The following is a 10428-nucleotide window of genomic DNA, read 5'->3' on the forward strand; positions in this document are numbered from 1 at the left end:
TTTTTTTGTCTTTGCATGGGGTGTTGCTCTCTCACACAGCAGCTGCTTGCAATCCGACATAATTGATAGGGGTCAAAAATACCTGGTGACCTTTGGAGCAAATAGTTTATATAATACCGGTGCATGATTTAACAAGAAAACATATCTTACATACATGGACAAATTTTACACAAGATTCGCTCTTTGTACACATTCCATAGTGCAGTCATCTCGAAAGACGCTTTTAAGACAATTTGACTCTCACATGAAGGGGGTACAATGTCTCTGGGCGTGTATTTGCATTTAAAGTGGGTTAGATGTGGGGTTTTTTTTTGTTGTTGTTGACATCATTTTTTTAGTCTCTTGTAAAAACAAACTGCGCTTCTGTATTTTATTTTGCATGCCTGGTTATAATTAGGAAATGCTAGTCCACTTTGAAAGGAACACGACATTTTTTTGTCAACCAGCTCTACACAATAATATTTTGTAAGGTAGGGAAAGGAATTATATTTGGTAGCAGATGCCACCAAATTTAGTCAGATAAAATACTGAATAATAAGACATTTACATAAATATGAAAGAAAAATATTTTAGGACTTCAAAACATGAATAAAAACAATCATTTTCTGAGGTTATCGACTTAACCTCAGAAAATGATTGTCCTTACATTAGATTCAATTGCATAGAACAGGTTGACAAAAAAAACCATAAAGCCATTATTCCATTACTCACACAAAAAAAGGCAATCGTATCTTTTGGGTATATTGGTTGGTCACTGGGGTGGTATCTCAAAGGTAATGTTTTTGAGAACATCCCCTTTAGGAACCTAGTCAAATTATTAAAACTAGGTACAGTAAGTCTACATACAACTTTCAAATGCCAGGTTTGTGTGATTTAAATAAAAATAAAAAAATAAAAAGGTATATAATTTCAAAACTGAATTACTGAATTAGCTATTTTTAGATTTGAAGTCAAATTAAACAGTTGAGATATTGTGGTTGCACAAGCGTGTACAGGCACACCCTCTTAGAATTAGGATGTGGCTATGTTCAGAATTAACCAATAACGCTTATACTCATGCGGGGTCAGCACAAGCCTGACACTATTTAATTTATACAATTTCCAAGCCACCCCCCAATTAAATTATAGGTTACCTTATGGTGAAAGCATTTTTTTTTAATTATTAATCTTGATCTCCAAAACCTGGCATTTGAACACGTCCGGGCATATTTATTATACCCACTGCAAATTGGGGTAAATCTAATTTTGTGTCACAGAAATTAACTCTTGTGAACCAAGTTAAATCCAAACTGTGTTATTTTCACTCAAGCTGCTGGTTATTAAAAGTTCACCTGTATGGTAGTAGGTAATGACAATGTTTTTTCTTTTTGCATAATCACAGATTTGGTTGAGATGTTATGCTTACTTTTCGGACCTTCCTTTGAAAGCTGCATTACTATTTCTGTTAAGTCCTTGACTAAAATGACACTTAGCCCTAAAATTTACCCAACAGCAGAACAACTTCCATGACATTACCACCCAGAGGAACATCAAGCCACTTAGGCCGATGATCCAGTCCATGACATCACGTTGAGAGGCTTGTTAGAACCGATAATTCTTCGCAAGATGGCTTAGAAAGTCCATGGAGAGCCTCGTCAAAGCCTCAAGACTATGTTGTAGTCGTTATAGTAGTATTACAGTGGTTGGGTTTCAGAGAATAAGCCCAGTCCTTGTTTCTATGGCTTGTTTCCAACATACATTATTGGTTTCACTTGTAATCGGTAAATAGGTCAAGTTGATAGCGAGGGAAAGATGGCGATACATGAGGCACTCGGTTATTTAAAAGGTGTAGTGAGCAACGTTACGGTCTTCGAGCATGAAATACAAAACCGCAGTTCATTTGAGACGTGACAAGACATTTCCAGGCCTTTTTTTTTCGTGGGTAAAAGTTGCAAAAGCAGACATCACTTCTGTATTTATATATATATAAAAAAAAAAGATAGCCTGTGCCTTTAAGAGAAAGGAAGTTAAATGAGATCAACACAGGACGGGGAAGCCCTCCGTTGTGGAGGCTGAAGACAAATTGCATTTATCAAGGCAAAAACTCATTAGAGCTCATTTGATACCCTCTCAAAGATGCTTGGATACCAAAGTTCAAAATTGTAAGTGTATTACCGATGCATCACGTTGTTTTCATGCATCGAATGCCTTGCATTGCATCTGTATTGCTTTCCAGTTCTCAAATGGTGAGAGTGTTCAAGCTAAAAAATAGCATGTTAAGCCTGAGAAACCGAGATCAAGTAACTCTAAAAATGATTTGATGGAATTAAGTACGAAATAGGACCTTAGATTTTGAGATTTGCATGGCAAGGGGAAATGCAGAATTAGATTGTGCTGCAAAATCAGCATCCCCCTGTAGCTGGATGGGAGTTAAATAGTAATCCTGCAAGTTTGTTGCCCTTCACGACTCCTCTACTTTTGTGGGAGATTTCCTCAGACGTGACAGGCGACCACGTAGCTAAACTGTTTTGCTTGGTTCAGGCAGCCTCATCCTGTGCACATTTGTCCTTTTGCAACACTTGTGCGTTACGAAAGCTCAAAGCCGGTGTTCATACTGATGGCGTAGCGTAGCTTGTCACGCAAGATGCTCTTCTTGCTGTAGTTGGGCAGTTTGAGCAGGTTGAAGCATGTGGAGGATGTGGGCAGTCTACCACCAGGCTCCTTTTTACGGATTGTGAAGAAGCCTCGGAGCACGCTGCCAAGGGTGTCCCCCGTGTCCTGGCCACAGAAAATAAAACATGAGAAAGAAAAACAGACTGATGACAAAACGGATGTGCAATTTTTGCAATTTTCACACCACATCCACAACATCATTAATTGAGAAAATTCTGGATGTTAACATTTTCAACTATTTTGTTTTTTCAATGATATACTAAGGATTGGAAAGTTACAAATCAAATCCAGTCAATACCTGTTTATCTTCTCTTTCTAAAATGTACTCAAAGGAGAGCAATTAAGAATCCTACTTTAAATGAAGACGTAGAAACAGCCTGTCATTAACATTTCAGCATCACTTATACATTTCCTTTGGAAACAAGTCACCTGGCATTTGAGTAATGTGAACAGAAAAAATATCTGCTTGTTTGCATGAATTATTACCATCTGCTAAAAGCAGCAAAAAAAAAAAAAGCAGTATATTAGCCAACATTTTTGAAAGATGATTTTTGAATCCCATCGGCAGGTCTCCAATACAATACATATATGCAACCTACTTGTATCACTAAAAAATAAAAGACATTGGACAATTAGAAAATCTACAATGATTTCCAAAACCTGCTGTAATTTTCTTGACCACTCCCTTTTTCTGTACATAAATAAAACTGAGCAACAGTCTCACCTGATCATCTGACACTTCCACACAACGGATTGAAAAAGGTGGCTTGAGGTAGGCAAAACCTAGGAGAGGAGGTCTTGAGCAGCTGGTAACAAACTACACAAGAGCAAAATGAGTTGAAGGGCACACAGTATGAGACAAATGAAAATGAGCTTACTTTGAGGAACATTGCCCTCTCCTCAGCCGTGAAATCACTGGACAAGATGTCCCACAGCCAGATGATAACACGATGGCTGCTATGAAAACCTCCGTAGTAGACGGTGTGCTTCCTAAATCATACAGACAGCAAGGCCACAATTTAGAAAGGGAAGAAAGTCAAATTGTGTGCTCCAACTCCAAAGCGCAACACTTTGGAGAATGTGAAATCGTGCTAGGATAGAGGAGGGTGAAAATGAAGTACGTACTTGAGGTCATCCAAGTCAATTTCAGCATTATCTCCCGAGACTAGACGCTGAACCTCGGGTGTCGAGAACATGTGCAACCATTCTGGGTTAATGATGCTGCGAAAGCCTCGGATGAAAGCTGCCGTTTGCTCCTTAATCTGAGTGTGCATCCGGAAGTGAGCCATGAGGTGGATGTAGCTGAACCTGCAGATAAAAATGGATCAAACTACAATCACAGCATCAACAGATTTTACGTTTTGAAACTTTGATATCGACTGACGTACTTATTTTCATTGGTGACTGGCATGGTCTTGCCTCCAGGTATCAACTCATGACAAACAAGCTGTATGGAAAAATATAGCAATTCATTCTGGATGAACTTGCCTACAGGTCATACCATTTGAAAAATATGCCTGTTAAATTTACAACAACAGCTGTTGATGTTGGAATTAAGAGCATTTTATTATTGATCATATCAATATTCCACTGGTTATAGTCATTCACCAAACAATGTTATGAAGTTGTGACTTTTCAAATTTCAGTCATTTCTTATTGATATTATTATTTAATCTAATCAAAATGCAGGTCTGCCGGCATCCGGAAAAAAAATGTACCACCTCTGTTTCAAATCCTCACCTGTCCCATAACATCTTCATCATAGGATAACGAGAGTCCCAGGTCTCCCACATCTCCATCATAGCGCTGGAAAACATGGATAGAAATATAAAGTATTATGTAGAGACTGATCCACAGCATGTAAGGGGATAAAAATGTACCATATGACAATTCAAGATTTAGTAAACCTTAATGGAGGTGAGGTTCTTGTAAAACTCTGAGTCCAATGAGGGCAGCTCATCAATGGAGCTGTAAAAAGTGCTGTGGTGATGACCCAAAACTTGGCTGAGGAAGAAGGAAGCAAAAGGAACATCCACTACAATGCCCTAAACACACACAAACGATGCCAATGTTACACAATGACCCAAAATGAAACAAATCCATGGTGGGATTGATTCCTTTGTGCGCCACAAATACCTCATAAATGGCTTTCCCTAACATCTTCCCCACAAACTCAAATAGCTGCAGATGGTTCTCGTGGATGTAGGAAGTAGGCGAAGGATAAAGCCGCTCATTTCCACTCGTGGTCTGAGACAAATATGAACAAAAGCAAAATCAAATTGAAAACAAGATCTTAAATGAAGGAGATTTTTTTTTTTCTATGAATGAGTTACCTTGAATAGGTTGAGTGCAGGGTTGAACACTTTCTTAATGATCTCTTCAAGAAACTCTTTAAACACACCATCTTGATCGATACCCGCTTCATCCACTCCCAGGTCATTCACAAACTTCACACGTATGACGCCTTTTATGGAATTCACAGGTAAACGGCGGAGCTGGTCGTAACCATCCTAACATATTGGCGCACACGTTAATGGAAACAGCAGGAGCATTTCTCATCATCCATCCCATTTGTGTCCATACCTCTAACATGCGTGAGCGGCGAATGGTAATGTGCGTGACGTGCGGCGAGGCGGAGTTGGTTTCTATTAGGCCAAGATTCTCTTTTTCCTTAGTGACGATATTCCGAAACAGCAGCACCCTCTGAAATAGTCAGAGGGCAGGCAACACATTCGTGCATGCAAGATGATAGGAGAATATTTATTTCGTCACGGTTATACTACATTCCAGACCCCCGAGAGTAAGATACGATAACAATAAAAATACAGTAATAGGATAACTCACATTTTTATGAGGAATAACATGTGGGATATATTGCAGTATCAGCTGGGCTCGCTTCTTGCCTTTCTCAAGTTCTTGGAACAGCAAGCTTGGTTTTAAGTCTCTGAATGCAGCAGATGGAGGATGAAAGAGATTTTTAAATGAATCCCCGTTTTAAACATAGAGGCGCATTCTCAGTTTGAATTTACTTGCGTAACCAGTGGTCATCAAAGGTGAATTTTCTCCGGCAATCGCGTTCGTAAAGCACCATTAACCATCCGTGAACGCTGTGGAATAACTCCAGTTTCTCCCCCTTTGCGTTCTCTGTTAGACACACAAGAATACGTTTTGCAACCCCAATGTTGAAATTTTTCAAATCGAAAACTCTGTACTCCTCAAAAAGGAGAGAAATCAACTTTCGGTGGGGATTGAATTATTCTACCAACATTTGTATTGGCAACTTGATTGATTAGGTAATTATTTGTGTGTCCATTTTAGCAACTTTATCACAATTCCAGACAAAAACATTTCCACGTCCATATGAATGCACTGGCAGAAAATAGGATCGCTCACCAAGGATACCGTCCCATATCATTTTGTACACAAACGTGTTAAGAAAGGAGGAGATAGTGATGAGCTCCTCTATTTTAAAGGAGGTCTGTTCTTCGTAGACTTCGATGTCATCCAGAATTCTGAAACACATCGACAACAACTCGTGAACGCATATGATTCAAAAAGCACAGACTAAAACAAATGACCAATAATTACGTGATGAGGTGCCGTGAACAGTCACAGAAGAGCATAAGCATAGCCAGGAGCCGCTTAGACTCTTCAGTGTCATTGTTGAGACACTCCATAAAAAGCTTAAGGCCTCCCTGTGGGCCCAATTCACAGATAAAAGCCCACAACTTGGGCAGGAGGTCATCGAGGTGTGTCAGACCTGCGCGTTGAAACGGAAAACATAGCGACTGTCCCGTTACAAGTCTCCAAATAGTTCAACATATTAATTACCGGCCGGTGTACTGACCGGTGAGAATCTGTAGTCGTATTTGCGTCAGTGTGGAAAGGGCAGTTTGGTAGAGCACACAAATGCTGCACACCTTCTGAACTTCAGCAGAGTCCACCCGCTTTCCCCCGACCGGCTTCAAGATGTTTCGTACAGACGCGGACTTCTGAAAAGCTCGCTTAAACAGGCCTATCAGTAGAGGACAGCAATTGAGTTCCTCATCCATCACACTCACCACCAAAAAGCACGGATTCGGATTTGTGACCCACTTTTAACTGGCAGGTTATTTTGCGACGTGCTAGGTTGTGCGGGTGCGGGACTGAGCTCCTGACTCTCGAGCTTCTTCGAGAGGACGTCGCTGAAGAGGGTCCGAATGACAGGCACGCCCCACAGATGCTGCAGTTGCTTGGTGACCAGTGGCATTGATTCGTTAAGACTACAAGAAACAGAGCAGCAACATGCAGTCAGTGGCCACAGAATCAAATCAGTAAGATTCACTTTCAAGGTAAATCTAAACTTGGATTAAAAATCTGTTCCTCACCCATAATCTACAATTTGGGAAAACCAGCCCAGGACTGGGTGCCAGTGGGTGAGGTTGGACTTCTTTTGGGACACATATCTCTGGCAGTAGGACAGCATGTCAGTCAGGTCCTTCACAAAGCGATTGGTCTCCTCCTCTATGATTCGCTCATTCAGGAAGCCCAAGTGAATCAGGTTACCTAAATTAACACAGGAGGAGGAGCGAATTGAAGTATTCGCTCACCTAAAAGTATCAACTGACTCAGCAGAACAGCTCAAATGCTGTACCTAATAAGCAGAGTGTGTGGCTCCCCTCGAGACACACACAGATATCAGAGCACTGCTCCTCACGGCTCAGAAGAAGGATAAACTTCTTTAGAAGGCCATGAGTCTGGATCGACGTAATACACTGTTGCGAGAGAGCTAATGTTTAAAACCTGTGCGTAGCAAGTATATTATTAGCATTGTTCATAGTTGACTTCGTACCTCTGGGGTGAGCTTACACAGGTGCGAAGTCACAGCTGGAACGGACATAACGTGAATGAGGAATGATCTGAGCAGGTTGTCTGAGAAGTGAGCAGCGATGACTGGCCTGAGATTAGACAAACAAAACAGAGCAGAAAGGATCAATCGAGGGCTGCACAATTCATTACATTTCAATCGTGATCACAAGTTTGGCCGCCACTCTTTGATTGTGTGCAGCCGGCAGGTGATGTTTTACCTGACACGATGAACACTTAAATCACGATTACAATAGTCATTAAAGTAATCATTATGACCATAAATTGTGCAATTAATCTACCCCGCCCCAAACGCTCCATTTGAACTCACCCACCTTAGTGACAAAGTAAATATAGCAGTTAAAGTGCCTTTTGAGAGAGCTGGTTTCGAACGAGCCAAGCCATTGGTCAGCAAAATCTGAAAAAATAGAGAAAAATGTCCTTCGCGTCAGCTGGCAGTACTGCTTAGACTAAAACTGTCACAAATTAGTAAAGAACAGAAATGAGAGAGGATACATTTACTGGTACACTTGCACAAGATCCACCGTCTAAAAAAAAACCAAAAACCTGCAGACTTTTCAAAAGGCTCAGTCACGCAGTTTTGATTAATACATTTATTATTATCCTTATACTATGTTCATATAAGACCAAATGGTGACCAAATATTCAGAATGTCTGTAGTGGATTCTGCCTGTGATACCGAACCTGTAGTGTTGAATAGAATCCCTTTTGATTGAGATGACCCATGATATTCTCACAGATTCTCATCAAAGCAGGTCGGAGAGCTTCTCCTAAAACAAAGCGGAGGAACAAACTCCATGATGCTTGACATTATCAGATAAAAGATTGCTCGTGTGGCTCCTGACCTACCTTTCCCTCTCACAATCCGCCATGTTGATGTGTCCGTGAAAGTGACCAGCATGGTGAGGTAAAGGGTTACCAATTTGTTGTCCTGCAGGATATCAGGCTGGGAATCATAAAAACAAAGACATCATGTAACCTAATACCATCAATATTGTGCTTATTTAAGCCTGTACAAACCTTTAAAGTCTTTAGTAGTTGACAGCAGGTCCAGAGAACATCTTTAATCTGTTTCAACCAAGGGATTGTGAGATCTTTGGAGAGTGCCAAAGACACATACCAGACCTGAGAGACAAAAGTGAAAACAATCAACATGATATAAACTCACATCAAGTTATTCGGCAATGAAAAGAGCACTAAACACTTACTTTAGGCTCGTTTTCAACTTCCATGCTGGCAAGAATAGCCCGACAAAGCTTTTCAAACCTCTGTCCAAAAAGCAAAATTAAACATCAAAAACAGCCCATAAATTGGGGAAGTTCAAATATTAGAAACCCCCACTATTATGATGCATTGCAGTCCTGTAGTATCACTAGCTACAGTAGAAAATTAATCACTCATACCAAAAAAACTAGTCATTATTTTCATTGTAAAGCTATTATCAATACAACTTTTGTATTGCTGTATTTGTGGCTGGTTGCTGTACTGTTTATGTATCAAACAACAATATGTCACAAAGACCACACTACTCTAAAACTAAAAAAACATGTTATACTCACCATCTTATCCTCCAAGTGGTAAATGAATAGTAATTTACGAGCAATTTTAAAAATTGAAAGTGCATTTCTTTTTGACGTTGCAGCTGGAGACTCAAAATAGTCATCAACATCTTTCCTGGTGAAATAGAAAATACAAATATTACCTTAATGCAGGAGATATCTTGAAGAAGCAGGGTTTGTTTTGCAAGTAGCCAATAGAGTTAAGAGAACCTTATTTGTTTCTGGAGTCTGCTGCGACATAAAAATCGTCTGACCAAGGCTTGGATGAGGATTGCTGCTCTCTCTTTCTCCTTCTGCCCTTTCCTCTCCTCCCTGGCTTGCCTGGCTTTATCCAGGAATTCAGACTTCGAGCTTTGGGGTGCACCAAACATTCTGCACTCTAAGGAAGAGGGCATTCAATCGCTTACATTTTGTGCCATTTTGCAGACTCTCTTCTATAAGTATAGCTATTGATGTCGATTCACAACATTTACATGCACTGCATAATTTTCGTGATAAGATCATTTGCGTGCCAAGAAAGCTCACCTGGTGCTACACCTCCATAATGATGATGTTGTCTTCGGGGTCCGAACAGCAGCAAAAGCTGATTAACGATGTGGACTAACTCGTCATCTCTGGATAAACGCGCTACACACTGATAAAGTAGCTGAAATAGTTAGCATCCGCGGCTAGTTTGAGAGTCTGCATAAATATTGTCTTTTAGTTTAGCTTCTCACATTGTTTTGTTGATAGTTATCATATTTTCAAGATGACAGCTAATCCATGAACGACGACAGTCTCAAAATCAGGAGATACATATCACTTGAACATGTAAACAATGAGAGGCGAGCCCCGCACGACCCGAAACCATTAATGCACGGTGTCGCATTGAATTGTGTCCGTGTAGCATTCATCTACCAGAATTTTGCAGTGATATTTATCTAAAAGCAAAACAGTTCACCGTGATCATATGAAAACTCCAACTCGGTGTATGTGCCCGTGAATAATAATATTTATTGAATTATTATAGGCTTAAAGTCAATCCTGTACGATTTATACACGTGTTCTGTTTATAAATTTCTCGGAAACGAGCCTTCACCAAAGGTCCTCCTTGGTTTGATGGTGAACTAAGACTCTTGCTGAAAAGTCGTCGTAAACTATGGGATCGATTCAAACTGTCTCAATCTCCCGTGGACTATGATCGCTACAAAATAGTTCGAAATCGGTGCACACAAATGAAGCGGGAAAAACGAACCGAATATGAACTGCATCTGGCGGAGTCATCCAAGACTTCCCCAAAGCTCCTGTTCGCTTATTTGAAAAGAAGGACCAAGGCAGGAAGTGGCATACCTCCCCTTCGTTCCCCGGGTTC

At 40.4% G+C, this 10428-nt stretch overlaps 1 protein-coding gene across 1 annotated transcript; it reads right to left on the reverse strand.

The window, feature by feature from the left end:
* Window positions 1–86: 86 nt before the first annotated feature.
* ube3b (ubiquitin protein ligase E3B) lies at window positions 87–10030 on the reverse strand. The gene is made up of 28 exons (XM_061278554.1): window positions 9794–10030; window positions 9603–9711; window positions 9288–9456; window positions 9078–9192; window positions 8727–8786; window positions 8539–8643; window positions 8368–8464; window positions 8203–8288; window positions 7833–7915; window positions 7484–7589; window positions 7286–7406; window positions 7020–7197; window positions 6748–6914; window positions 6500–6667; window positions 6241–6412; window positions 6046–6164; window positions 5682–5796; window positions 5497–5596; window positions 5236–5355; window positions 4986–5162; window positions 4789–4899; window positions 4560–4697; window positions 4393–4458; window positions 4041–4099; window positions 3778–3960; window positions 3531–3642; window positions 3377–3469; window positions 87–2757 (listed from the first exon to the last, which is right to left on the reverse strand). Exons 3-28 carry the CDS (start codon window positions 9446–9448, stop codon window positions 2566–2568), a joined length of 3204 nt encoding a protein of 1067 aa, XP_061134538.1. The 5' UTR covers window positions 9449–9456; window positions 9603–9711; window positions 9794–10030; the 3' UTR covers window positions 87–2565.
* Between the last annotated feature and the right edge of the window lie 398 nt (window positions 10031–10428).

This window comes from Syngnathus typhle, linkage group LG5, assembly GCF_033458585.1.
Source record: "Syngnathus typhle isolate RoL2023-S1 ecotype Sweden linkage group LG5, RoL_Styp_1.0, whole genome shotgun sequence".
In the NCBI taxonomy this organism is placed as follows: Eukaryota; Metazoa; Chordata; class Actinopteri; order Syngnathiformes; family Syngnathidae; genus Syngnathus; species Syngnathus typhle.

Coding starts and splice junctions, on each gene's coding strand:
- ube3b (XM_061278554.1), bottom strand. CDS start 9,448: ATGTTTGGTGCACCCCAAAGCTCGAAGTCTGAATTCCTGGATAAAGCC. Junction 5,356..5,496: donor ATGTTATTCCTCATAAAAAT/GTGAGTTATCCT, acceptor TGACTATTTCAG/AGGGTGCTGCTGTTTCGGAA. Junction 2,758..3,376: donor TGGAAGTGTCAGATGATCAG/GTGAGACTGTTG, acceptor TTCTGTGGCCAG/GACACGGGGGACACCCTTGG.